Here is a 26,484-nt window from a genome sequence, read left to right on the forward strand (position 1 = left end):
CTGCTGCTACATGTTGATTTCATTTTACTACCCAGAAGACTGTAATAACAATATAATATTACTGCCACTGGCATCCTGTTTGAAATGTACCCTGGGTCTGACTCAGAATGAACAGTCTTTTTAGTGCATAGAAAGGGTGCATAAGGCAATTACAAAGTGTTATTGAGAGAGCACAATAACATGTCCTGAGAGAGTTTATAAACAAAAAAAGGGAAAATAACATTTTGTTAATGACACATGTGTGTATGTCTATGCCTATTATACCCATGGGAAATGTACACAGCTGATTCGAGAATGCCTGCATGGAGTCCCAAGCTTCATAGCAGCCTAGGTGTTGTTGATCCCCTGAGAAGCAGTAACCTGCTTTGACCACTACATGGCAGAGGAGAGCGATTCCTTGACAGGAGCAAAGACTTCAACTTATGTAAGAGAAAATTTGCGGGAAACCCGAGGTAAAAGATGTAGAAATAAAGACATCATATTTCTCAAAACTCCATGGAACTATATTTTCTCTTATTCTACATATGGCCCACAGCTGATAGAACTTCGGTACTTCTGTATATAATACAATAACTATTCCAAACTAAATATTTTGTCAAAGAAAAGAAAAATACTGTATTAACCAACAAAGTCTGTTTTCATCTGAACCCATGCTATTCAAGAATAACCTACAACCTGAAGGGTTAAATGTGTTGTGTAATTCCATTTGGCTTTGGCAGAGCTCAAAGCGCCAGCAGAAGCCCTGCCTCAGCAGTTTAGTCTGCTCAATAAAGCAGCAGGCTTCATACCACTGGGACAGTCTGACAACCACAGCCAGAGACAAGCCCATGCCACTCTGTCCAGACGGGGAGAGGCTGCAGCACACACACACACACACACACACACACACACACACACACACACACAAATGCATGTGAACATAAAGCTCCATTACATGAACATACAACATTTGCTCTTGGTTTACTCTGATGTCAGATGAGGATCACCCCTAGCCTTTGAAAGTAACTTGGGTGATGGAAATGTATGTTCAGCGCTTTGTGCCTCTCCAAATGACACACTTTGACAGACGCACGCAAACCACGAGACTCTGCCATCGCTTTAGAATTCTGGTTTTGGGCTTTAGTCCAAGACTTCTCACAGGAACACAGGAAATGACATTTCCTACGTTTTGCAGGACACAGAGAGAAAGGGGGGAGAGAGAGGGATAGACAGTTAAAACAGAGGGAGAGAGAGAGTACTGGGAGAGTGAGTGGGAGTTTTCTAAGTGGGAACAGAGCATTTACTGTTTCATATTACACAGAAAAGAGGAGAAAGAGGAGAAGAGTTAATGGTGGGTGAGGGCTCTGGTGGGTTGTCCAACCAGGCTCTGTTTTGAATGTAGCTGCTTGTGCAAGTGCTCTGCAGTTTTCTGGGTTTATGGATTCGCTGACTGTGGACAATGTACTTCTTTATAGCGGTCCTTGTCCTGACTAACGCTCTGGTTACAGGTAAGTTCACTTTGTTTACAGCATAAATCAGTCAGAGAGTGAGCAAGCCTGCAAGAAGAGAAAGAGAATGTGTCTAAAGTAGTAACTTGATTTATCATCTAACATGCACCACTGAAACCAGACCTTTTTCATTTATTTTGGTGCACAAAAATAATGTAAAACATACACAAAAAACACTTCATAGTATTCATAGTCGGTAAGACAACCAAAAGTTGCAAGAGCATTAATTGTTGTTACTTTATTGTCAACATTAAAAGGACATATTTTTCTAGGCAAATATGGCTTTGTTTAAAATGAAAGCCCAGTTTGGAGTTAAGCAACTTTGTTCCCTGTGATCAGAGAAAACCTCAGTATAATTTGCATTCTAGAAACTGCCATAAAGTGCACTTACGACTCATATTTCCTGCCCTATAATCTTTTGATTATGTTCAGTTTTGTGTTTGGTTTGAGTCACTGTCGCTGCTTTTGTTGGCACATTACATTTTGTAGGACAGAACCACAGTTCTCCAACTAACACAGCAACAAAACAAAAAAGCAATGCAGCCCAGATGGTCCCTGTTATCTTGTCATGATAGTCTTTGCCTGTTGCAGGGTGAACCATACTGAAGATGAATGTCTCCCACCTGTAGAGTCTCTGTGCTTGCCTGATCACACATATTGTGTCCAGAATTCATGTTTCGTATAGAAATAATGTAACCCAGCAGGGAGCAGAATGAAAGTCCCTCCAGGGAGGTAAAAATAAAGGGCAAACACAGTTTGCTTTACTCTATGATTCTCAGTCCTCCTGCTCTCCAGCTTTTACAGACTGAATTCCCATCCAGTGATGGAATGACATATAAGTAGAAGCAGTGATAGTGTGATCTCTTACACCATAAATTCAAACAGACACTGTGGGTGTGCATACAAACATACTTTTTATAAATGCTGCAGTTATGTTTAATTGGCAAAAAATCAAAAATGAACTCAGACTTTTTCCCATGTGGAGCTCATTAGCAACTCTAGTTAATTACTAATTTAACTAGCAGGGAGCGGTCACACAAGTTACCAGATCACAGCGTAGGCCTACTGAGTGTCCTTATGTGTAGAAAAGCATATATTTAATGGTTTTTGATTTAATTCTGTCATAAAACAGAACATTTATAACACACAATGAATATTAATACACAATAACAAAAAAACAAACACATATTCAAAAGGAACAAATAGTGTATAAATGACTTTACATACCATGTGCCTGCTTGTGTCTTTTGTAAACAGAGGTCTGTCATGGCCTCAATGTGACGGTGACCCCCGGGCCTGTTGTGATGGTAACAGAGAAAGACAACGTGACCCTGTCCTGCCTGGTGTCTCAGAGGAAGAGGAGCGGCAGTGTCCTCATCCTACGCTGGTTCTTTTCTCCTCCTGCTGCTCCTACTCTCGCACCTCCTCCCCCCTCTCCGTCCCCTTCTCCTCCAACACTTGATGCCTCTCAGTTTCTGATTGTGAAGCTGGGCATAAAGAAAATAAAGCTTTATGGGAACTACACCCGCCGTTTCACCCAACTAAAGTATCGTCTGTTTGAGGAAACAGAGGGAGAGGTGTACCGGTTGCAGGTCCTCAATGTGACAAGGGCGGACCAGGGTTTCTATTCCTGCAGAGTTCAGGAGATTCGCAAGCACAGAAACATATGGAGGGCATCGTCCAATGGCACCAGCACCACACAGCTGACAGGTAACTAAAAGTGTACTGTAACACAATGCACAATTCATATTAGTGTGGTGAAAGGGCCAGACCCATGTTATTGATAATTGGTTCAAAGTGCTGTTCAATATGGCGTGTTTCCCAAGATGTTAGGCTCTACAGCATTTGGGGGGTATGCCCTGGTAGGCAACCAGCCAAAAAAGAACCATATGGTTATTTATTATAAAATAAATAAATAAAAATAAATTACCAACTTTTGCACTACTGGCAGAGAACCTTAAAACAGTGAAACTGTGCTTTGCGTCGTGGCTTTTGACGATATATAAAGAAAAGGTATTTTTCATTTCAGATTTTTCTACCTTTGCGCAACTCTTTTCCCTGACAAAAGTGGGCCAAATGCAAATGGGACTTTTGTGTTATTCCTCTGAAAATGTTTTCCATGGAATATTTCTTTCCAAGGAATTCCCTCACAGCTGCACGCCGTCAGCTTAGACATGCTGCCCATGTTATCTGGAAATGGAAATAACCGAATAAAGGAGGAGCAACTGTTTTTATTAAAAGACAAAGGCCAAGTTCAAATGTGCTGCATGTATTTTCTGACTCTAGCTGCGTTTGCTGTAAGTAGTGCCCATTGTGGGTGTTTGAGTGTGACCCCAATCCTCAGGCATTTCCATCTGAAAACAATGAGCTCACATAGCCAAACCGCACTCAACAATATCACTCTGTGCAAGAGTGTGAGGAGTGCAAGGTAGAGTGTTGCTGAGCTGGCTATGTTCAAAATACATGACGTCAGTATTTTGTGTTTATTTTTGTGCAAACCTCAAGAGAAAATGTTGAGGAGAATTCAGTTGCACATGAACCAATAAGCCCGGGCCAATATGTAATAAATAACTTGAAAAAGTGAGGTTCAGAAGTAATTCAAACAGCTTGCAGTGATAAATATTCTTTATACAGTATGGGCCTTCATATTATTGATTGGCAGTGAAGCCACCTGCCACTGCAAGATGAACTGGATACAGATTGAAGATAAAGATGCTGCTCAAGCAAACAACGTATACCTGTGCACCTGACAAAGCTGCAAAGTTCACCTTTCATTAATTTAATGCGTAAAAAGTTGAAGTTTAAGGTCAGACAAAGCCATCGGACAACGCCCTTTGCTGTAAGTAACGCTGTATATTCAGGGCAATGTACTGTCCCACTTAGGAAGCCCCACAACCTCAGGCATTTCCGACATGCTTTGACCACAGAACCAGAAAAGCTGACATTATAAGGGTAAACAAAGAGAAAACTGAGTTGTAAATGTAATCCAGGGAACCCCTCAATCTGCAGATATAAGTCTAAAGATTTATAATTAAAGGCCACATCCCACTGAAATAATTTGACTCGTCTTTTCATGGAGGGTTTTGTCCTTGTTCGACATGATGAAAATCCCAAATTCAGAACTTCAGACTTGAAAAAAAAACACACAATATGTTTGGGTAAAGAAAACCTTATCAGACACACTCTCAGTCTTGTGAATCTGCCAGTCTTCTGTGGATGGTCAATTTTTCTGCCTCCTGTCTTCACAGCTGGACTGATGGGGGAAAGCAGATGAGCCTAAATCTATACCTGATGTTTTTCAGCCTTTCTAGATACCTGCACGGTATATTTTCTTGGAATTAACTTTAGGTTGTGTAGACACATCTGTGCAGAGTGTGTGCTTTGATAGCTCCAACACGTTAACCTGGGCTGCGTTGACTAATCAGATGTGGGGGTTTAGCATGTGGTTAACCGCGGTGTAAAGGTTAGATATGTGGTTTACTTACATTAACTGTTAACTGCTCACATTGTCAAAAGATGCCTGTGAAATGTAGCCTGTCAGACAATCTGTCTTCCTTACATATCTGTCATTACTTTTCATTTATTTCAAACGGCAAGAGGACAAAATAAGATTAACGCAATACAATTTAATGCTGTCCAATAAAACGTTATGGATAAGCGCTCCGTAATTATCGCAGCAAGTCTCAATAAAATAATAGTATAAAGCAGAACTCTGGTATTTCACTGCATTCTTATTAAGCCTCCCTATTATAACCAAACTAGTCTTATTTCTTGAACCCTATGTTCTTATTTAACAAAAAAGTAGGTGTGTTAATATCTAATCACACACAGCAGTATCTTAAATAATAACAGTGTGCCACATTTAACAATTCTGCAGGCGGCTCAGCAGTCTGGAAACAAACTAGAAGTCAATTACGAGTTAATATCTTATCATTTCTTATTAATATGTTTATCAACCTGTGTTAAAAGACATATTAAAAACTCATTACAGGGAGCAGAGACTAAGTAATTTATGTACATAGCCTCTTGTTCACTCTCCTCAGCCTCTTGCTAAATACCCCTGACCTATATACAACCCATCACTCATTGACACACTCTGACAATGACTTCCTTATACGCACCGCACAAAGGAAAATTGCAACATTAAAAGATTGTGAAGCGACCAACAAAAGGAAGTGGAGATGCAGAGCAATGGGAAACCCCCCGACGCTGTCCAAGAACAGCAATACAGGCAGGCAGGCCTGTGTGTGTGTGTGTGTGTGTGTGTGTGTGTGTGTGTGTGTGTGTGTGTGTGTGTGTGTGTGTGTGTGTGTGTGTGTGTGTGTGTGATGCATGTGGCAAGGGCGGGTGGTGGGTTTGGCTGATGCTGCAGCGCAATCGCCCTTCGTGAGTGCAATTTTGATATTTCTGGAAACCACTAAGGGTGTCTGTTGTATTGGGTCAGTGCCCTCAGACAACAGCGCTTTACAAGGAAGAGTCTGGGCACAGCATTCTACCCTCAATGTACTATTTTACTGACTTTTGAAACATTTGTTTTTCCAGTGCACTTGAATCTAGAGAGTGGTAGCAGTGACGGCCTGTGGCGTTTATTTGCAGGTATCGTTTTCATCTCCAACCGTATTTCTGTTTTACTTCACCAAATACAAGTCTTACCTGGATAATGCTGGTGTTCAAATGTGTTTATGTTTGTTGTGCAGATGTGTACCTGTGTGCCGTGCTGATTTGCTCACTGGGCCTGCTGTCCATCTTCCTGTTTACTGTGGTTCTCGCCTGCCAATACTTACACAGGAGACACAGGCTCAAAAGTAAACAACATCATTTGTTTCAGAAAAAAAACAGAACATGATGACTAAACTGTTAAATTAACATGATTCTTTTCTGCTACTTTTCTCCACAGGGAGTTACCTTCTGGTCAAATGTCCAGAGAGCAGGTACTACAATCAATTATATATTCCCAGTTTAAAGTGTTTGCCAAACATCAGGTGACAACTATTTTTTCTGTTTTACATAATGTTTAATGAATATCCTTGGTTTCAGAATAATGGTTGGGGAAACAAGATGCTAAATTATCAATTGCCGTAGATCAATCTAAATGACATTGCAATAATGAGATACTCTGCTCTGTGCAGCTCAGGCGAGACCGTAACCAGCTCCAGCAGTTCCTCCAGTTCCTCCCCAAGAGCCCAAAGGAAAGACACAAGACAGAAACTTGGCAGAAAAGTCACAGTGCCAGCACCTAAACTACCTGCGGTGCCACCACCATATATACATGCCAAAGGTAAAGTGGTGTTTTGAAGGCAGGATGTAACCTCTGGGAGAGATTAAATGATTCAGCTGTTTCCAACTTTCTGGCATTTGACCTTTTAAATATAAAGCTAAATGTAGTTTCTCCCCCCAACTGCACAGGTTATGACCTCAGTGTGGAGCTGAGTTATGAGCACTTTAACCAAAGAATGTTTTGATTTAATGTTTTTTACTTGACGAGTATTTCCCAAGAATATGTGAAAGGTTGAAAATAACTCAACATAATCATGACATCAATCACTGCATCGGGATGTCCTTACAAAGTGAACAGTGCACTACTCTGAACCAACTCGATCAATGTTGACACAAAATATTATTGTGAGAAGTGTCACCTCACAGAAAGATTTGATTCCCATTCCTATTCTTTCCTCTCAAAATCCAAACACACTGGGGTCATAAGAACCACATGGAGATCACACGCAAATAAATTTTTGGGAAATGCGAACCAAAGCAAAGTAAAGTATTCATCATGTAAAAAGCATTTGAGGCCTCCAGCATGATTCAATTTCCGTGATAAAACACATAGGTTGACCGGAGACAAGCAGGCAACAGCAGGGGCTGAAACTTTATACTGTATTTGTGTAATCCTGCTGAGTGTATTGTCTGGGATCAAATCAACACTGATGTTGACAAAGCCCTTTTTTCGGCAACCCTTTATTCCTATTGGCCTTTTTTTTTAAGTCAATTAAGATTGTCTCTGTTTTTCAGTGCCTGTTGCTGCAAAGCGACCTCAGAAGCCAAGAAGGTCAAAGCATCTTCTCAGGAGTTCTGCAAATGTAGGTGTCCTCTTTCTCAAATCATCATACAACTATGTCCACATCTTCCACAAACTAATTAATGAACAACTGTACCCAATATATCTGTTCGAATGTCTTTACTAACATTTACAAAATATGTTTTTTATGTGCAGAGTTGTTATTGAGGTAAACGCAAGAGGGAATTTGTCTCATGATTGTCTACAGGAGTTTATTGCCATCTCCGTCTTCATTCAGTTATGAGTTTGATAATTCTATTTAGCTTTATTGCTCCTCAAACACAATTATTTATTTAGAGTGCTTCATTGGTTTTATATCTACAATAAAAATGTCAAACCAGTATACAGAGGATAAAACAGCTCAAACTAAGGATCATCAGTATTTCTACAGTGAGTTCTTGTGACCGTGCCGTGAGACAAAGCTGCGCAGATGTGAGCACAAACATACTGATTGGATCAGGGCAGCTTGGAGGATCAGAGGATGCTGGATAGGGCTCCTATTGTACCAAATGTTTTTCAAGTACACTGGATGTTCCAAGAGATCATGTAAACACATACTTTCTGCAGCTGAAAGCACCTTGGAAAGTGAAAGAATACTACTGTTGACTGTAAGAGATTTAAAGCAGATCAGAATGCAAACACTCCTTATGTACTTATTTTTTCCATTAAATGTCTTTGCCCTCATTCTTTCCCTCCCTCCTCCAGCCTCGAGTATCACACGATGACAGTTGCACATATGCAGAGCTGGAGCTGGTCAGACCGAGGCCGGAGCCCCCCTCATCCTCTGGCCCTGACCCTGCTCCCTCCAGCACAGACACAGTGTACGCTCAGATCCTATTCCAGGAGAAACAGCTGTAAACACAGCTGGACATGTTGATGCCTCGGTACCTCCCGGTGAGGGCAACTTGTCTGAGTGGCTACCAAAGGACTATATTTATGAACTATCAGTATGGCATTTAGCATTTGTTTTTGGGCTGTAAGTACGCTACAACTGTTGGTAAATGAGGGTTTTGTGTTTCCTCGGCACAGCTCCATTCCAGCACAGCAGTTTTTTGGGTCATATAATTCTGTTGTTCTGTTTGTTGGCATCCCTGGCCTGCGAGCCAGATGTTTATAAGAACGCTATGTTATTGTTAACTATAAACTCAGGAGACTGTGTGGAAAGAAACTCTCTTACTGCAGTATCATAAGGCACTGTAACACTTTTTAAATGCATTTATAATACAGTACTTATTAATAAATATATGCCCAGGTCATTTTATTCATATAAATACTGGTTCAGCTTTCTAAAGTTCATTGGATAATACTTTGTCTGATTTTTCCATAACTTTTCTGGGGGTCACAAACACACAATATAAGACAAACCAACACAATAAACACACAGCTGCAGCGCATTTCACTTTTGCCTTTGGACAGAGCCTGACTAGGTGTTTCTTTATGCTAAGCTAAACAAACCGTGTGCTGGGTGTAGCTACATATTATCTGGATGTTTGAGGGTTATTTCAATTAGCTTCTCTCTTGGCAAGAGGGAAAAAACACTTATTCCCTAAAATATCCAACTGTAGCTTGCAATCATGATTGTGATTATCTATCAATGACATACAAAAAGGGACAAAAACAGCAGAGAGTATTTTGCTTCTAATGTCACAATCTGATCAACACGCACAGGAATAAACAGTAAACATAAATTGTAGAAGCGGCAAGCATTATGCTCAAGTACCCAAGAAAGGTGAAGGTGTAGGCCATTCTGTGAAGGTCAGCGTGTGAAAAAATGGGATGAAGATAAAGGTGCTACAGAAAGAGAATGATGCACATTCGCACCTTTCTCTCTGAGGGGGAGACACGGAGAGACAGACCATCTTCCCCCACAGTTCAGACTCACTGACTAGGATGAACCCGCTAATGACTACATTTATTCAAATTAGACTAATTGTAATCATAGTTAATAATTAGCTTTACAGTGCATTATAATTGGGTTAGGCTACAAGATGGTTCTGCCTAGGTGCAATAATTTATTTGATTTAATTATTCTGAGGAACCCAATGGTTTGACATTTCATACCATAAAACCAGCGATGTAGAGAGAATGGAGATGGCCGTTAGCTTTAGAGAAGGTCATTGCTCGCTCTCTGGGAAAATTATGAGGACTATTTTCCACTCTATTAAGCTACTCCACTTAGCACAATTAGCCACACACACAAAGGTTAAAGAGAGAGACCTCTTGCTTTATGATAGAGAGGAGTGGTGCATGTGCATGAGAGACCAAGGAAGAAAGGGAGACTCGGAAACAGAGCAAGCCACCACAATATTTCTACAGTACACCAATGGATAAATCAGTGCATTGGTGTACTGTGTCAGTATTTCACTTGTAATGATGAACTCCTAATAAGCAGGGAAACACCCCACACATACTGCAGTAAGAGACTGCTGGGCCGTTTGCAAACGTGAAAAAGATGTGATAATTCAACAAGCCCAAAAGAATGTCTAAAGTGGCTGTAGGATTGGACTTAAAAGTATCTTTAGAAGGTGAACGACAAACTAGATTCATACGTAGTAGCACCAGTGGGTATAAATTACAAAGTGATCGATTTAATTTATTTTTAAAGATGATCATTTAATAAAATAATGACAATTGTTTAAAAATGATCCTAGTTTAAATATACCTGAAAAATGGAAATAGCGCACTAACCAAATATTTGGCACAATCATTAAGGCCATCAAAAGTGCCTATTTTCTTGCATTTATGTAGATTCTGATATTACCTTGGAATAAATGCCAAAAAAGAAGATATTATTGAACGATAGGATCTTTGTGAAAACTGACCAAATAGGTTTGAAGAAGGAATATCTATTTTATAATGGATGATTATTGAGGCCCAATGTTACAAAGGGTTGTGTTATGGGTCTACTGTGATACACAGAGATGAACAGTCTGATGTGGCTAAAACAAATTTGTCCTTGGTAAGCTCTACATTCAGAAACTAAAAGCTGCAAAAACACCCGGAGAAATGTTACATTATCCACAACAAGAACCCTCGACTTGATTGCAGTGAACTTCCACAAACGGAAAAGCGGTCAAATGCTTTAAATACTTGTAACTGCCACATTACAAAGCAGATTGAAAACACATTGTGAAAAACAAAGAAAAGCCCAACTATTCACATCTAACTGAACAAACTCTGGTGTTCAGACCACAAACATGTATCAAAGCAAAACACTAAAACTCTTAGCAAAAAATGCTGACGTGTGAATTTCATATTATGATCATGGATGGTTGTTGTGCAGTTTGGGAGAAATTAGCAGCTGGAGCTTGAAAATACAATTAACAACAACACCATTTCTCAGGGAACACTGGCTTAGCATGCATGCTCTTGTTCATCATTCACACATTTCCATCAATGTTTTGATCAGATTTTGTAAATGCTTGCTTTGCCTATCATGATAATTCACCTGGCAGTTCAGGAGAATTAAAACTAGTTTCACTCTGGTATTTATGTTTGTTAATCCCAGAATAAATACAAAATAAATATCCTGGCAAACTCAGGTATCAATAGTCATTATCAAAATCAAAAGACTCACAGCAGAATATTTATGCAAATAGCAGTAAATAGTTTAATCAGATGTCCAGGATTTATGATTTATATATTTACAAAGAAAAATACAGAGTTACATTTTAATGCAAGAGATAAAAATATTAAATATTGCCAGAGACTTAAGTGTAAAATACGTTGTAACAGGTCTGCAGGGGAACAAAACTTAAATACAGGTCTCAATGCTCAGCTGGTGTCAGACCTGAGAAACTGAACGGGTTTCCTGGCTCAGTCTGTCTGAGAGGACAAAGGCTGTGGTGGCTGGAGGCATGGCGGTGTTCAAACACTGTCACAGCTCCAGGTGAAAACTCTGCCCCAGGCATCGCCCACCAATAGAGTAGCATGGCTCCTGTAAAGAGAAGAGCTTCAAATGATGCAAATCATTTTAAATCAGTGAGGTTATGTAAATGTTTTTTCAGAAAAAAAAGCCCAAACTTTTAAAAAGCTTTTTTTTTTTGCATACAGTGTTTTGCTAAAGAGTTTGCAAACTAAATCGCTGTTCTCTGTGCTGTGAGCCGGTGCATGATTTTTACTTTACCTGGATATGGCCAGTGTTGTGATGGCCGGACTATTCTTGCTGCGGCGCTGCGACAATGCCAGACTTCTGTTCAGCTCCTGACATAATACCAGACGTCTCTCCCAGCCTTTAACCTGGCAGGAGCTGCTCACTGTGGATAAAGCATGAGAATACATCAACCACTATTTATAACTAAATCACAAGGCAGGTGTCCACCCTTTCTGTATCGCTGCCCCAGCGGTCCCTGCACAGAATTAAAATGTGCATTAACTCAGTGTTTATCTTCGGTCAGCAGGCCGTTAAAGGGAGAAAATCCCTCGAATATAAATGCTTCAGCGTTACGTAAAGACTCGCCTCAATGTAATTTGCCAGACATAATACTCCTATGAGGTGACGCGAGGCTGTAACTAACGTATGCCAAATTGGATCTGGGTATTATTGCTTTCTAAATTATACACGCACACACGTCAGCAGAATTACTCATCAGTGTTTACTGCCTCTATGTTTAATAACTTTATAACAACATAATTCCTGCTAGCCGTAATGCTAGTGAGGGTTGGGGTGAGCACAAACTCTCGTCTGTCTAGCTTAGAGATGAGCGGTTAAAAATAATCATCTCACACTTAAGGATTTATCTAATTAGATAGCGATGGGGTTTCTTTCTGAAACACAAAGCACACGAATCATTTGCTTTTGTGCAGTTGCTTCACAGTTTTTCTGCTGTCAGCCACTCCCATCATCTGCGTAGTTAGAAAAACAATACCTATCTGCATATCCCACCCTACTGCCAGTAACATTACCGTCTCTCTCTGCTCCATCTTGCCCTGGGGACACAGGCTCTTCTGGAGGGCCAGGTAATTGTGTTCTGGTGTACTCTGTCTTCCAAATCTGTATGAGGGACACAAAACGAGTAGCAAAATCAGACATAATTCAACATAATAACAAACAAACTCACAAAAGGTACCGCCGCATGCACACACACCTCATATCTCAAGGTAATAATAAAGTAATCATACCTTTTGTGTGTGTGTGTGTGTGTGTGTGTGTGTGTGTGTGTGTGTGTGTGTGTGTGTGTTGCATGTGGCTAGGGCGTCCACTCTCAAGTGAAGCCCAATTTAGAGTTTGCATCTTTGATTACAGAAAGGCAGTATGTGCTCATATTAATTCTACACAAAAGCGGTCACACACACACACACACACACACACACACACACACACACACACACACACACACACACACAGTCTGAAATCTGAAAATACTGGGAACAGCCAAAACAATGTGTTTAATCTTCCCATGTTTTTAGGAATGAAATGTGATATAAATCAGGAACTGAATAATATATATATGTTTGATGCCTTTAATTGCTACTGGAATGGAGATCTTTCAAACTCTTTTTAACTCATTTTGAAATAAAGGCATTTAAAGATATGCATTGTAAAATTCCAAACATTTAGCAAGACGCTACAGGTTAATTGTAATGCTAAAATATGCAAATGAGTCATATCTAATCCAACTAATTATCTAAAATAATTATCTATCTTTTGGTGAATTAAGGAGGAACCTACAGACACAGCGTAGTAAAAAACACCCAAGTGTATTTTTAATGTTTTCTATTAATTAGGCTGAAAGAAGACATTTAGCCCAAACTGTCAACTTCAAACAGTGCATGTTTCCTGTTGTAAAACTATTTTTACACTCACCCGTATATTGCCGTCTGCACAGCCAGTGACGATGACGTTCTTGTCATCCCACTCGTGTCGCTGTGTGAAGCAGACACACAGGACGTCTGGCTGAGGCCAACAGGAAATGTCAGTGCAGGTCAACAGCTGACCCTTCATAGTCCACAGGTAGAGCTGAGGTCCCGCACATGATACAATCTCACCCTTGGATAGAATAATATGGTGTTGACGTCCATGTGCTCAAAGATACACACAGGAATTCACAGAAAAAGCCAACACACACACACACAGGAGAAGGGACTAAAAGAGGACATGTGTGCTGTCGACAAAGGGAAAGCTTATAGGAGCAATATGCAAGCGGAACAATGACAAAGAACAGAAGACAAAGAGTGAGTAAGTGAGTGTAAGTAGAGAATTACGAAAAAGGAGAACAAATTGGTGGACTTACGATGAGTTCATTAATAGCCAGTGCGGAGATGCTGCATGGGTGTCCCGCTAACTGTGTGATGTAGCTTAGCTCCTCCATATCCCACAGGATACATGTGAGGTCCCGAGAGCCACTTACTATGATGCTGTGGACCTCAGACACAGCCAGGCATGTCACTGAATCTGTGTGACCGTACAATGGCTGTGAAGGAAAATTGGGACAGTGTTATTCTGAGTGTGTAGAGCATGTGTGTGCAAATACATTCTGGGTGTTGCTGTTCATGCAGACAAACCAACCTGTCTGAGTTGCATGTGAGTGAGTTTGTCCTTGTTGACGGATACATCCCACACACACACCACAGTGCTGGTTCCTGCCGTGATGATAGTTGTCGGGTTGGGACAGGCGGCGCACAGCGTCTCCCCCCAGTCACACAGACTCTCACACACAGCAAAGGTCTACAGATGGACACACAATGTTAGACCATTATGATTTGATGTATGTATTAAATATATAAGATGGAGGGAGTTTATAAAAGGAGTATATTTAATCATTTCATGAAATACCATTTTTTGTATGTCTCTTTTGTTTAATAAACCATTTTACAGCATTGCATATATACTCTTGCACACTTATACTCTTGCAAACATCATTGAGGTATCAGACACACAGAATGTGTAAGGTCAGAGATTGCTTTGCTAGGTATGCTGAATACATACATTAAAAAGCTGTCACGAAATCCGTTGACAGCTAACACAGCAGTGTGCAGCGCTCAGTGGCGAGTGATTTCTTGGCAGATCATAAAGATTGCCTCACGGTTTTAAATTGAGCGTGACGAGTGATGCAAGAGTCAGCTGATATGGATTAGCTGTGTGTGGCATGACTCCCACCAGTTGAGTGCATTCATATGTATGTGATTACATTTGGTTGAAATGTTGTTCCTATGAATGTGCATAGGACGGACATTATATCTAAATATTAAAGAGGGTTTGGAGAGTTTAATATTAAGGTTTAATTAGTTTATCAATTTTAAATTCTGGCCTTTAAAAAAGCCTGTATAGGATTTGTATGGTTTCAAGGTTTCAAGGTTTTATTGGTCATATGCACAGCATATACAACGTATATGTTGGCAATGAAAATCTTATGTCGCGTGCTCCTCCAACAACTCAACATACATGGTGCAAATAAGATAAATAAAATAGTGCAAAAAGAGAGAAGAATATTTACAATAACAACAATAAAGATTTGAGGATGTGAAATATATACATATTTGGAATACATTGAAAGTATTTAAACACTTTACACTGTTGAATGAGGAGGTATGGACAGATGCATATATTACGTATAACAGATGTATACGGCAGATATGTATAATATATAGATATGTGTACTATAAACAGATATGTATGGCAGATGTGTATAATATATATATATATATATATGTAGGCTATGTGTGTACTATAAACAGATGTGAGTAGACATTCACAGAGCTCAGGAGTTCAGCAGTCTTATAGCCTGTGGTATAAAACTGTCTCTGAGTCTGGTAGTCTTGGTCCGGATGCTGCGGTACCGTCTGCCAGACGGCAGCAGACAGAACAGATTGTTGCTGGGGTGATGGGGGTCCATTAATATCCTACCGGCCTTCTTCCTACACCGCTGGGTGTAGAGGTTCTCCATGGATGGCAGCTCCCTCCTGGTGATGTGCTGAGCAGTTTTCACCACCCTCTGTAGAGACTTACGGTTGAGGGCGGTGCAACTGCCATACCAGGCGGTGATGCAGCCAGTCAGGATACTCTCGATGGTGCACCTATAGAAGTTGCATAGTATCCTGGAGTCCATGTTGAACTTCCGCAGCCTGCGGAGGAAGAAGAGCCGCTGTCGAGCCGTCTTGGATATGACCCTGGTGTGATGTGTCCATGTCAGGTCCTCACTGATGTTTACCCCGAGGAACCTGAAGCTGCTGACTCTCTCCACAGGAGTCCCGTCGATGGTGATGGGTGTGTGTGCCTCTCTCTGCCTCTTCCTGTAGTCCACAATCAGCTCCTTTGTTTTGCTGACGTTGAGATGGAGGTTGTTGTCCTGGCACCAGGATGTCAGGGCTCTGACCTCCTCTCTGTACGCCGTCTCGTCGCCGTCTGTGATCAGGCCGATGACTGTCGTGTCGTCAGCAAACTTGATGATGGTGTTGGAGCTGTGTGTGGCCACGCAGTCGTGCGTGAACAGGGAGTAGAGGAGAGGGCTGAGCACACAACCCTGAGGGGCTCCGGTGTTGAGGGTCAAGGTGGAGGATGTGATGTTCCCCGTCCGCACTGCCTTGGATCTGCCCGTTAGGAAGCTCATGATCCAGTCACAGAGGGTGCTGTTGAGCCCAAGGTCCCTGAGCTTAATGATGAGCTTGGAGGGCACAATGGTGTTGAATGCTGAACTGTAGTCAATGAACAGCATTCTCACATACTGTAAGTGTTCCTCTGGTCCAGGTGGGAGAGGGCAGTGTGGAGGGTGAGGGAAATGGCATCATCCGTGGACCTGTTTGCTCTGTAGGCAAACTGCAGGGGGTCCAGTGAGTCAGGGAGGGAGGAGGTGATAAAAGTTTTGACTAACCGCTCAAGCACTTCATGATGATGGAGGTGGCTATTTCAATATAATTAATGACTGGGTGGAGATGTATGTGTAAAAAATACAAACTATGTGCAAGTGATTAACTGTGTAGTTGCACAAAATACCTTCTCGGTGCCATAGTTTCCAAAGGCGCAGGTGTTGTCGGGAAAGCCCCAGCTGAAGAAGCAGCAGGACAGAGGCGACAGGAGGAGACGGTTTCTCTCCAGGACCACAACGTCTTTTTGCAGACACAGTATCTGACCTACTGGGCCCCTCGGCAGCTCTGTGGAAAGGTTTACAGTGTAACTGAGAGGAGAGTGGGGCACCATCAGCAAAAAGTTGTGAAGAAAGTATGAGGATTTCTTTTCTTTTTTTAATTACATATTAGGTAATATAAAGAGTGACCTCAATTTGTTTTTTTTTGTACCTGATTAAACTTGCCTGGTCAAATAAAGTTAATGGATCTTCAAAAACATCACATTAAAGAGTTTGGAAGCTCAGTAAACTTGTAAAGAATGTTATTAAATTGACCAAATTGGGCAATTAAAACAGCTATTCCCAAGCAAAAACAAGCTGAGTCTCTGTCCTGGGGGGACCTGCATCATAGACGGCACAAGTAGTGTTTGTGTGTGTTTGAGAGTGAGGCACTGAGAGTGACAGTAATTGTGTCTGTAATTGACCAATTCATGCAGGAACATGCAGAAATCATTATATCCTTTTGCTGGTTCTGCTTCCTAAATCCCCAGAAAGAAGTTATGTCTGCATCCGTTTTAACGGTCCTACTCCTATTCATCTCTATCTGCTTATTGATCAGATCAGGCACTGTAAGATTTAATATGAAATGTAATATGCAGGAATCTCTCCCTGAGCATTTGCAGATTCATCTCCTCTCCTTCAGTGGGCCTGTAGGGATATTCAGATTATTAAGTAGGGCTCAGCGGAAGAGTCATCTTCACATTGTAGCTCTAACAGATAGCTCCTTGTACCCCTTCATAGTGTAAATTAATCTATGGACATTCTCGCTGATGTTCAATGATCCTCTGGAGACCTGGGCACATCTTGTATAGATAATTGACAATAAATGTTGTAAAATAAAACAAAAAGGAGGAACAATACAAAAAAGTGACAAATGAAGATCACTTAAACTGATTGAATTCAGTTTATTTAACAGAAAATAGTTAATTTAGTTGTTTGGGAATATCTGTTGTTCATAAGGCACTGTTTTGAATTTGATATCATCATTAAAGCAACAGGCATTTTGGCTACACTAAATATGAATCAGTCATGTATGGGACTGCAGTCAGCAGTCGATTAGCTTAGCATAGCATAAACAGACGGAGTAATTGAAAAAAAGATATCCTGGCTCTGTTAGAAGGTAGAAAACATGTTATCTATATCTGTTAATGAGTACACAATCAAAGTGTAAAAAAAAGTTTTAAAGATGCTGGTAGACACCGTTTTTTACCTTTAGAAAGAGACAGGATAGGTGTTTCCATCAATTTCAAGTCTTTATAAGGTGGGCTAGGCTGCAGGCTATAACTTCACATTTAGCACACAGACATGAAAGTTTCTATATCTTTTCACCTACATTTTCAAAAGATAGCCAAAAAAGGTTATTTCCTAAAATGTCGAACAAATTTAGACAAAGTTAGAATATTTGGTGTCTGATCTTCTACTTTTGTGTGTAGCTGTACCTCTGAATGGCTGCTTGGCAGTCTTCAGTTTATCCAGTTTGAAGAAAAATGGTGTTGGATGCGTTGGTGATGATCCGTCTTTCTTAGTGCCACTGCGAGGTGGATGTGGCTTTGTGAATAGCTATGGAAAAGACACAGACGATTTGAAAAAACAGAACAGATCAAAAAACAATATGATGCAGGAACTAATACATGCAGGAAGTAATGTACTTTCTGCACTGGTCAGACTAAGCTTATTCTTTTTACCTGCTTGGGAACCTGGCCAAAGTTGCTGACGTATCCCAAGATTGTGCTCTTGATGAGAGGGTCCTTTGTATTCTGCAAGCCCCTCTTAGCATAGAAGTAAGGATGAAATGTGTTCACACTTTCTACAGCAGCAAGGCCTTCCTGCCGGTACCCGAAGATCAGGTCGATCCACAGGTGCAGGTGGGCACTCACATATTCACTTTCCAAGGCCTAAGGGAAACAGACCACATATTCAAGTAATATTACAAAACTACTATACATGCACAATGCAGTCTTAAAATACAGCGGTGTTGAGTGCTCACTGTTATTACAGTGGGACCCAAACCATCAGTCAAACTGTTAATATGGGAGTTTAGAAACACAGGAAACTTCTACAAGAATGCACAACCGATTAAATTATTCAGGTATGATTTCTTCCAAAAGTCAATTTAAAGCCTGGAACAGCAAGAAGCTGCTCAGCTGTGTTATGAACATGTTGGAATTAAAGAATGATTTGGGTGGAATTAGCCAGAGATTGGTTTTGAAGAGGTAATAAGGAAAAGTGGGCATTATGACCAGCATGTGTATCCTTGCACCTGAACTTAATAAACCCATCCTGGAATAACAGAAAACGAAAAAACATCATAACAAGGATATTGTCCTGAGTTAATTTGTCTTTGAAAGAAAAAAACAATCTTCTAAAGTCACTAATTCTAAGAATGGTGGGCCATACGAGTAGTTGAGTAGATTATAGAGTGATAACTATCATATATGCCCCAGGAATGAAAAAAGGGAGGGTCAGACTGAAGAAATCAGACCAACAGAGAGCCCCTTGTTTTCTACAGACATAATGGCAATGAAAAAAAGTATTGTGCCTGCCATAAATACTGTTAAATAGGCTTGTTGTCCTTCAATGTCTGTTATCTTAACTTTAGATACATGCCTTTCATAGATGTTCTCAATAAAAAAACAATTGGTCATTATATTTAACAAAAGTCAGTACCAAAAGAATTGAACTGTACCAAACTCAATGGGACAAGATGGCATATAGGGAATATAATGAATGAGACAGTGGCTGTTGTAAATAAGCTCCGTCTCTTATACTGTGGTAAAAAGACTGAAGACAAACAGGCTACTGACACAATTACTGGGAGTATAAAAGTAGATACATTTTTTTTAGATACAAATCCATTTCTGTTCACATTAATCAGATAATATTGACAAACATTATTAGGTTTCATGGGAACGCACCTGTATGTGATAGACCAGATTGGACAATTGTAACAGGCAAGATTGTGAGGTCGGGGGTACTGACCTCTCGATGGATCCTAATGAACTCCTGGGGGTCACCTTTTGCCCATGGAGGCAGCTCCACATCTCCCAGAGCGGTTCCATCCTCCATGCAGCCTTTACAGATATGGATATACATAACATGCAGGGTCACATCACAGTGTTTCATCCTTTTAGAGCAGTTTAAATATATAGTTTTCCTTACTCCTTGTGGCACGGTGGAGCAATGTTTTTTTGCAAATTGGTTCCCCATTTTGCTTTGAGAGCTTAACCGGCAGATGCAAAAGGATGCATACATGCATCAGCCCATAAGTAACGTAATCCACATCCCTGATATATGTAATTTATGCAGTTACCATCTTGTTTTTTTCTTTCAAAATTGTCTTTCCAAACGAGGTGAGAAATGCATTTTAGATGTTTGTAAGGGTTCCATGATAAATTCATGTTTTGATGATAAAAAAAAGTGAATGTAAACAGATTTGCTTGTTGCCATCAACGTCCATAGAATGACCTAAACAAAAAATAAGCACGTATTGGTAAAGACCAATAAGCTTATTCCTCTCTGCACTACACCTTTATTGTTGTCCAAAATGTATTTAAAACACATAAAAGGATCAAAATGTTGCCGAGGTTTTTTTTTCCTCTTTTAAACATTGTGATTTTGAAGATTTACATCTTCTAATAGCAAATGGGCTTGGGACTGAAAGCCCTAAACAGGGTTGGAAAGTCCTAAAAGTAGAGAGAAGGTTTTTGGCTTTTTAGAGGACAGGTTGACAATGAGAATAAAACTGAATAATGATAATCCTTTGAGCATGTTTTCAGTCATTCATCTAGATTCACAGATTGATTTGTGTGACTGACCCAGCTGGATGTGGTTAGAGTTGAGCAGGAAGTCAGACAGGTAGAAGAACTCTGGGATCAGCTCTCTGACGTCCCCCGTGTTGTCTCTGGAGGCGGACTCCCACTCCTTCTTTATGCTGTGAAACATCCGCTCAGGGATATCAAACCCTCCCTGCGGGAAGAAGAGGCACAATCCTGTCAGAACCCCGGCACACTCTAGAACCAAACTTTTGCATTAATAATAAAGCAGTCTGCTTGATTCAGTGTAGTGAATCATATTTAAATTCTTTATTGCATTATGTAAGCAGGGAATATTTACTATTATTTGAAGGAAGCTTTTCATATTTCCGTAAAATTCCATCCTCATGAGAGAGAATGTAATTTAGAGTAAAACAATTACTTCAATGAATGAAAATAGCATATATGCTGCTAAACGTGGTTAGAGATGTAAATCCAGTTATGGATATTACTACACGGCCGTTATGTGATTCAGAAGACAAAAAGGCACCAGACTAACATCTTTATTGCTTTATTCTGACTATCAAATATGCATGCCTTTTCATTATAATCAATTGGATGCTGTATTGTAAATTGATAACATCTTGGCTATTTGCATTGGCCTTTTTTAAACGCTTTCTGTAATTATTTGCATATATATTAAAATCTTCTTATAATCGGCTTTCATTCCAAAACCAGTATTGAAACAGGATCTACAGTCCTGAACATAGCTCATATTAGGGTCAGATTATTAGCAAGAATATGTTAGAAAGTAAAAAAATTACAAAGGGAAGAATGTCAATTGAAAGCTTGGCCTTTTAGTAGGAACTGAGTGATGCAGAAAAAACTGAACTTTCTTCCATTTCAGCAGGAAAAGTTACGACTTTGACCTTAATTATATAATATCCGTTTGTCATTTACTGTAACGTTTTTGCTTAGGGCATAAAATGACCAACAATGACTTTCCAAGATCTCACCTGTAGTGTCAGGAAGGTGTGTGAAAATGGCTCCATCCTGACAAGAAAGGAGGCTACGATGATGGCTGAGGAGTAGTGGGTGCAGTAGTGGCATCGTGCTGACAAATTTCCTATTGAGTAAAAATACATCAAATTAAAAGAGGATGTAAATGTAAAATAAAAGAAGAACAACAAGCAAATAGCTAAATATGTACCTTCTCCTTCAGTGGTCTCAATTTCTTCATATCGTTGGATGAACATCTGTTTCCTTTTCTCCGTCTGTGCTCCCATTGGCTTAGACAGGTCACGGAAAGTGGCAGGATTTGACAGATCAAGCGTCTATCGAGGACAGAGATAAATCAAACCAGGAGGTACAGTAGGACTTTCATTACTTATCAATTTACAATAGGAATGTTCAAGATGTCACTGTTTGTGATCCAACCTCTGACTGGTAGTCAGCCAGGACCCAGGGGAAGACTGGATACTGCATCAGGTCATTGTATGTCCTTCCAGCGATGGTGTTCAGGTGCATCAAGTACTCAAAGTTACTTATTTCTCCTTTCTGGACGACAAAAAAACAGTAGAAATGTTAAGTAGTTTTGAACCAAAGTGGACCTGGGCTACTAATGATATCATATCCCTCAAACATTTTGTCGGTCTCTACTGAGGTCAAAATCTGTGAGCACAAAACTAAAAATGTATCATATTACCTGCCATTTAACAAGGGCTGCCTTTTCCACTACAGGAGTTTTCCTCCTAACATAGTAACAAAAGAGAAAACCTTGAATTAGCATCAGAGGCTAAACACAAAGTTTTTTTGCATGCTCTGTTGCCTAGCAACCCATGTTGAAATGTAACACAGCAGAGTTCTGAAGCAGCTGAGTGGAGGTGAGTGAGTGAAACTGAAACCATGTGTACACAGCTGTAGGATCAGTAAGGGGACGGAGGTGAGCTACACTTGGAAGCATAAATAGTAAGTAGAGATGTTGAGAATGTGGCAAAAGTTGACATCCATAGGTTGAGGGAGTACCTTTTAGTTACACTGTAGCTGGTCTGACTAGCTTCCATCAGCAGAGTGAGCTATTTAAAAAACAGGAAGTAAAGTTTTCCTTCTGTGGTGAGTTTCAAATGACATGATGGGGGTTAATGATTACTGGTCAAACAAGGAACAACATATTCTTTAACATTGCTGTCACAGAACGGTGCACTGATTTCCGAGAAAAAATATCAAGCCTTCCTGCTTGGCTAAACTAAGGCAAACAAAATGTTCGTCTGCAGCTGTTTTTTCATTTAGTTAGCTTTAGGTGTTTCTTCAAAGAATGTTGTAAGGTGATCTTTTATGGGCATTCACTTAAATGGAGGCACAGACTTCAAACTGCTAATCACAATAACAGCTTGATTAAAATACATTGTTTTTGTGTGTTTAACTAAACAGAAATGTAAACAAAATGGCAAAGTTGCTGAACATTGCATCATGAATTTAACTCATGTAACACCATGCTAAACTATCTAAATTAGAGAAGCGTTGAACTGCTCTTAAAATCTCTTTTCCCTCTGTGGCCAGTAACAAAGCAATAAAGTCCTGGCGCCAAGCACCCCAGTTGCTAAGTAACGCTGTTAAACAAGAGGAACCTTGACTCTCTGTGTTTGGTGTAGGAGGGCGAGGGATAGGGTGATAAACACAAACTGTGCATTCCTGATCTCTACTCTTGACTTCGGAACAACACAGGCAAGGATTACTAAGTATTATTAATATAACTTCTACAAGCTGACCAAATCAGACTGTAACTGTGTTTAATGTTTTGTTGCTGTGCTTTAACGTTATGATTTTTGGTGTCAGGGTGAGAGGCTTTGAGCTGAATGTCCGGTTTGCAGAAGCTATAGCTGTTGGTGTGTTTTCAAAACTGAAGACAACTTGAATCTCATTGATCAAAGAAAAAAAGAAGATACAATATGGTGAGTACATATCTTCATTTATGTTGAAATTAAAACGTTTTTTTAAAGAACGGAAACATATTAGCTGAATAATAAAATAGGTTCCAAACAGTAAATGTGTTTTAAAGAGCGAGGTAGTTCCTTTAATTGCATCCAATAACTCCTCACCTCGTCCAATATCTCCTGACCAAATGTTTTTGTAAAACTACACTAAATCAATCATTGTATTTGGCCCAGTATGTGTTATCTAATTGCAAGCAATAATTTCATGCAATAGTTTTCTATAGGAGGTTATAATGGGAACAAGCACCAGTGGATAACCCCTCTCATCCTGAGGATGATGAATGAGGCGAGAGAGGGCCTTGGGGTGTAACACAGACACAAACAGACACACACCTTGCTCTTTTAGACAGGGAGGGGAGAAGAGCGGGGCCATCATCACACTCTCAACACTCTCCACACTCTCAAACTATCATTTATCAAAGTCCTGATTTGACCCGTGCATGTGCATATACTATAGTACAGTACATGCATGTCTGTCAATGAGATCCCCCCCCACACACACACACAAACACACACACACACATTCTTTGCCTGAAAAGAGCAGCTCAATCAGTTGAATGGCGAAGAAACATCAGCCCTCATTTGTTTGTGCTGTATTACCCAGTGTCGCCTCTCCTCTATTGTTCCCCTGCATTAGCCTTAATTAGAGAGTCGTGCTCTTAAATACCCCCATGGGCAGCACTGGGTGAGCACACACTAGTAGACACAACACTGCACACACATACACACACACACACACACTCACAGCTCAAGCTCTCATACCTCAGAGAGCATGCTTTCCCTACTGCCCCAGGCCATACATAAGGCCTTGTCTCTGAATAAATCACATCAGCCTTACACACACATACTTGTATGCGTAAACATACACACATCACATTTATTAGCTATAGTACTGTTTAGTACTGATTAGATGACTTATTGGAAAATTAACCTCTTGGGGGCAAAATTGATGCCTAGCTTAAATTCAAAATTGTAATCCTATGTGTGTTGCAGTACCATGCCCAAAAAGAAGGCAGCCAAAGGGACAAAGCTGACCCTCAAAGTTGCCAAAAAGCTAATACGGATGACCCCGGATGGACGGCGGAGACTTACCCTTAGCAACATGGGTATAACTATTTTCCCAAAGTGCCTCTTTAAACTGACCAACCTGGACGAATTGGACCTCAGCCGCAACTTGATACAGAAACTCCCAGATAACATTGGGAATTTCTCATCTCTAAGATTGCTCGATCTGCACAGCAACAAGCTTGAGGCTTTGCCAGAGTCCATCGGCGACCTGGTGGGACTGACACACCTCAACCTCTCAAACAACCACCTGATCTCTGCAGGTCTACCCTCAACTTTGGGTTGTCTCACCAGCCTGAAAATACTCAATCTGGGGATGAACCAGCTGGACACCCTCCCTCTCAACATGGGGGCTCTAGATAGTCTGAAAGAATTAGGTCTGTTTGATAATCTTTTCACTAATCTACCAAAGTTTGTGAGAGGGCTACGCAACCTCACAAAGCTGAACATGAAACGCAATCCTCTATCGTGTGTTCAGGGGGATGGTGAGGCGATGCAGAAGGAAAACTCAGAACCAGAGGAAGATATGTATCTAGTTCATGAGAGCAGCCTGTGTAGGACATGCCTTAAGAGATGTAAATACCAGGAAGAAAGGCTTACGAGAGGAGGAGGAGGAGGTGATGCATTTGAGGAAAAAAGGATAAGAACTTATAAAGGACTGCTAGTTCCAAACTCAGTGGCTACAGTCCATCAGGATGTGTGGAGAATAAGAAAGGTGGAACACATGCAAATCAAATGACCAACAGCATCATACAATTCATCTTAACAAATCTCACATTCAGGCAGCTTTAATAGTTATGCATAATATCTTACTTTGCATCATAATGACAATCTTTTCATGTATTAATTTCATTTCTGAAATAAAAAGAGACGTGTGACTGACTTGGATTATGCTGTATGAAAACTGTGCACACTTACTTGGCATTAGCAATGACCTCAGCAACCCCTATGCCTTTTAATGCGGACACTACTGCACACAACCTGCAGGTAGAAAGAGAGGAAAGAAAGAGCATCAGAGTCATCATAATGCTGAAAAAAAAGTGTTTGTTAACATCCAGTCCATATGAATGCGGTACCTTTTATATGCAGAGACATGGTCTTTATTTAGGAATACCACAAAGGCAGAAAGTCCGTTTTTCATGAAGACCTCGATAGCATTGTCCTGAAAGTAACAGAGACACAGCGTTTGCTCAATATCAAGTAGATATTTTGTATCCATCAAAAGCCTTTGAAATCTGACATCTACAATAATGTGGATACATTTAAATTAAAATCTTTAAAAAATAAGATACTAATGCAAAGCATCCATGTAATAATGAGGATGTCTAACCTCTAAAAGGAAACGCATGAAGTGAGCATCCTTGATATCATCATAGAGCCAGCGTCTGCAGCGGGCTTGAGGTAGCTCTTTACTCAGCATGGTGGAAATATAGGAATCCCTCACACTGGCAAGGAAAGAAAGGGACAAAAAGATAATTAGACAACCAAATTTGTGTTTTTAATTTAGTCTTAGTCTTGTCTCAAATGTCCTTATAAGTTTTACAACTGATTTTTTTGTTCAAGTTTAAATTGAGTGAATGTCTGGGGATATTAATCTTATCTTAAACAAAGAAAACCATATGATTTTAATCTAATTTAAGAAAATGTAACCGTTTATATTTTAGTCTTTTTAGTCACCAGATTATATTTTTTAAATCATTTTTTTATTCTTTATAAAAACTGATCACCTTGTTTTTATTTCCTTCCCCTTCCATTTTTCCCCTTTTGTTTAGTTTTTAACCAGTAAGCACTTTCTCATCTTTGATGAAAAGGGCATTATAAGTCAAATGTATTATTATTATTATTATTATTATTATTATTATTATATTTCAGACAATTTAGTGAAGGCAAAGAAGAGCGAGAGATCAAAGAGAATGTGTGAGAAGTGATGATAACAAAGAAACAATTTGGTGAGGGTTTTACTTTTTTCTTAAATTATAAGAATATTGATATCATAATAGTTTTTTTCATAAATGACGAAGTTGACGTCGTGTCGAATCTTAGTCATTGAAAAAGGTTGTTAACATA

At 40.0% G+C, this 26,484-nt stretch overlaps 3 protein-coding genes across 4 annotated transcripts in view; 2 read left to right on the plus strand and 1 right to left on the minus strand.

Annotated features, from left to right (window-relative positions):
* The first annotated feature begins 1,258 nt into the window (after window positions 1–1,258).
* On the plus strand, window positions 1,259–8,841 carry vstm4a (V-set and transmembrane domain containing 4a). Its single transcript, XM_063874129.1, has 8 exons — window positions 1,259–1,487; window positions 2,745–3,197; window positions 6,030–6,083; window positions 6,185–6,292; window positions 6,385–6,418; window positions 6,617–6,765; window positions 7,500–7,567; window positions 8,251–8,841. Exons 1-8 carry the CDS (start codon window positions 1,439–1,441, stop codon window positions 8,401–8,403), a joined length of 1,068 nt encoding a protein of 355 aa, XP_063730199.1. The 5' UTR covers window positions 1,259–1,438; the 3' UTR covers window positions 8,404–8,841.
* A 907-nt stretch (window positions 8,842–9,748) lies between these two features.
* The window catches only part of wdfy4 (WDFY family member 4), a 42,831-nt gene continuing 26,095 nt past the window's right edge, over window positions 9,749–26,484 (minus strand). The window contains 18 exon segments of the mRNA XM_063874126.1: window positions 9,749–11,482; window positions 11,672–11,801; window positions 12,451–12,538; window positions 13,352–13,534; window positions 13,779–13,958; window positions 14,054–14,212; window positions 16,478–16,635; window positions 18,047–18,167; window positions 18,293–18,502; window positions 19,587–19,678; window positions 20,423–20,573; window positions 21,376–21,485; window positions 21,570–21,693; window positions 21,797–21,916; window positions 22,065–22,110; window positions 25,336–25,398; window positions 25,494–25,579; window positions 25,748–25,862. Of these exon segments, the coding sequence (XP_063730196.1) occupies window positions 11,413–11,482; window positions 11,672–11,801; window positions 12,451–12,538; window positions 13,352–13,534; window positions 13,779–13,958; window positions 14,054–14,212; window positions 16,478–16,635; window positions 18,047–18,167; window positions 18,293–18,502; window positions 19,587–19,678; window positions 20,423–20,573; window positions 21,376–21,485; window positions 21,570–21,693; window positions 21,797–21,916; window positions 22,065–22,110; window positions 25,336–25,398; window positions 25,494–25,579; window positions 25,748–25,862 (2,206 nt within the window). The 3' untranslated portion in view covers window positions 9,749–11,412.
* On the plus strand, window positions 22,214–25,307 carry lrrc18a (leucine rich repeat containing 18a). 2 transcript variants are annotated; one of them, XM_063874131.1, is made up of 4 exons: window positions 22,214–22,242; window positions 23,011–23,083; window positions 23,195–23,310; window positions 24,346–25,307. In XM_063874131.1, the coding sequence occupies exon 4, from the start codon at window positions 24,350–24,352 to the stop codon at window positions 25,154–25,156; it is 807 nt and encodes a 268-aa protein (XP_063730201.1). In that variant the 5' UTR covers window positions 22,214–22,242; window positions 23,011–23,083; window positions 23,195–23,310; window positions 24,346–24,349; the 3' UTR covers window positions 25,157–25,307. The 2 variants fall into 2 exon arrangements, with proteins under 2 accessions (XP_063730201.1, XP_063730200.1); XM_063874130.1 differs by having other exon boundaries at window positions 22,226–22,327; window positions 22,919–23,083.

The sequence above is a fragment of the Eleginops maclovinus genome, chromosome 22 (genome assembly GCF_036324505.1).
Source record: "Eleginops maclovinus isolate JMC-PN-2008 ecotype Puerto Natales chromosome 22, JC_Emac_rtc_rv5, whole genome shotgun sequence".
Classification (NCBI taxonomy): Eukaryota; Metazoa; Chordata; class Actinopteri; order Perciformes; family Eleginopidae; genus Eleginops; species Eleginops maclovinus.

What these genes read in the sequence shown, in the direction of transcription:
- vstm4a (XM_063874129.1), top strand. Translation starts at nt 1,439, where the DNA reads ATGTACTTCTTTATAGCGGTCCTTGTCCTGACTAACGCTCTGGTTACA. An exon ending in ACCATATATACATGCCAAAG is followed by an intron (nt 6,766 to 7,499) that starts GTAAAGTGGTGT and finishes TCTGTTTTTCAG; the next exon opens with TGCCTGTTGCTGCAAAGCGA. An exon ending in TTCTCAGGAGTTCTGCAAAT is followed by an intron (nt 7,568 to 8,250) that starts GTAGGTGTCCTC and finishes TCCCTCCTCCAG; the next exon opens with CCTCGAGTATCACACGATGA.
- lrrc18a (XM_063874131.1), top strand. Translation starts at nt 24,350, where the DNA reads ATGCCCAAAAAGAAGGCAGCCAAAGGGACAAAGCTGACCCTCAAAGTT.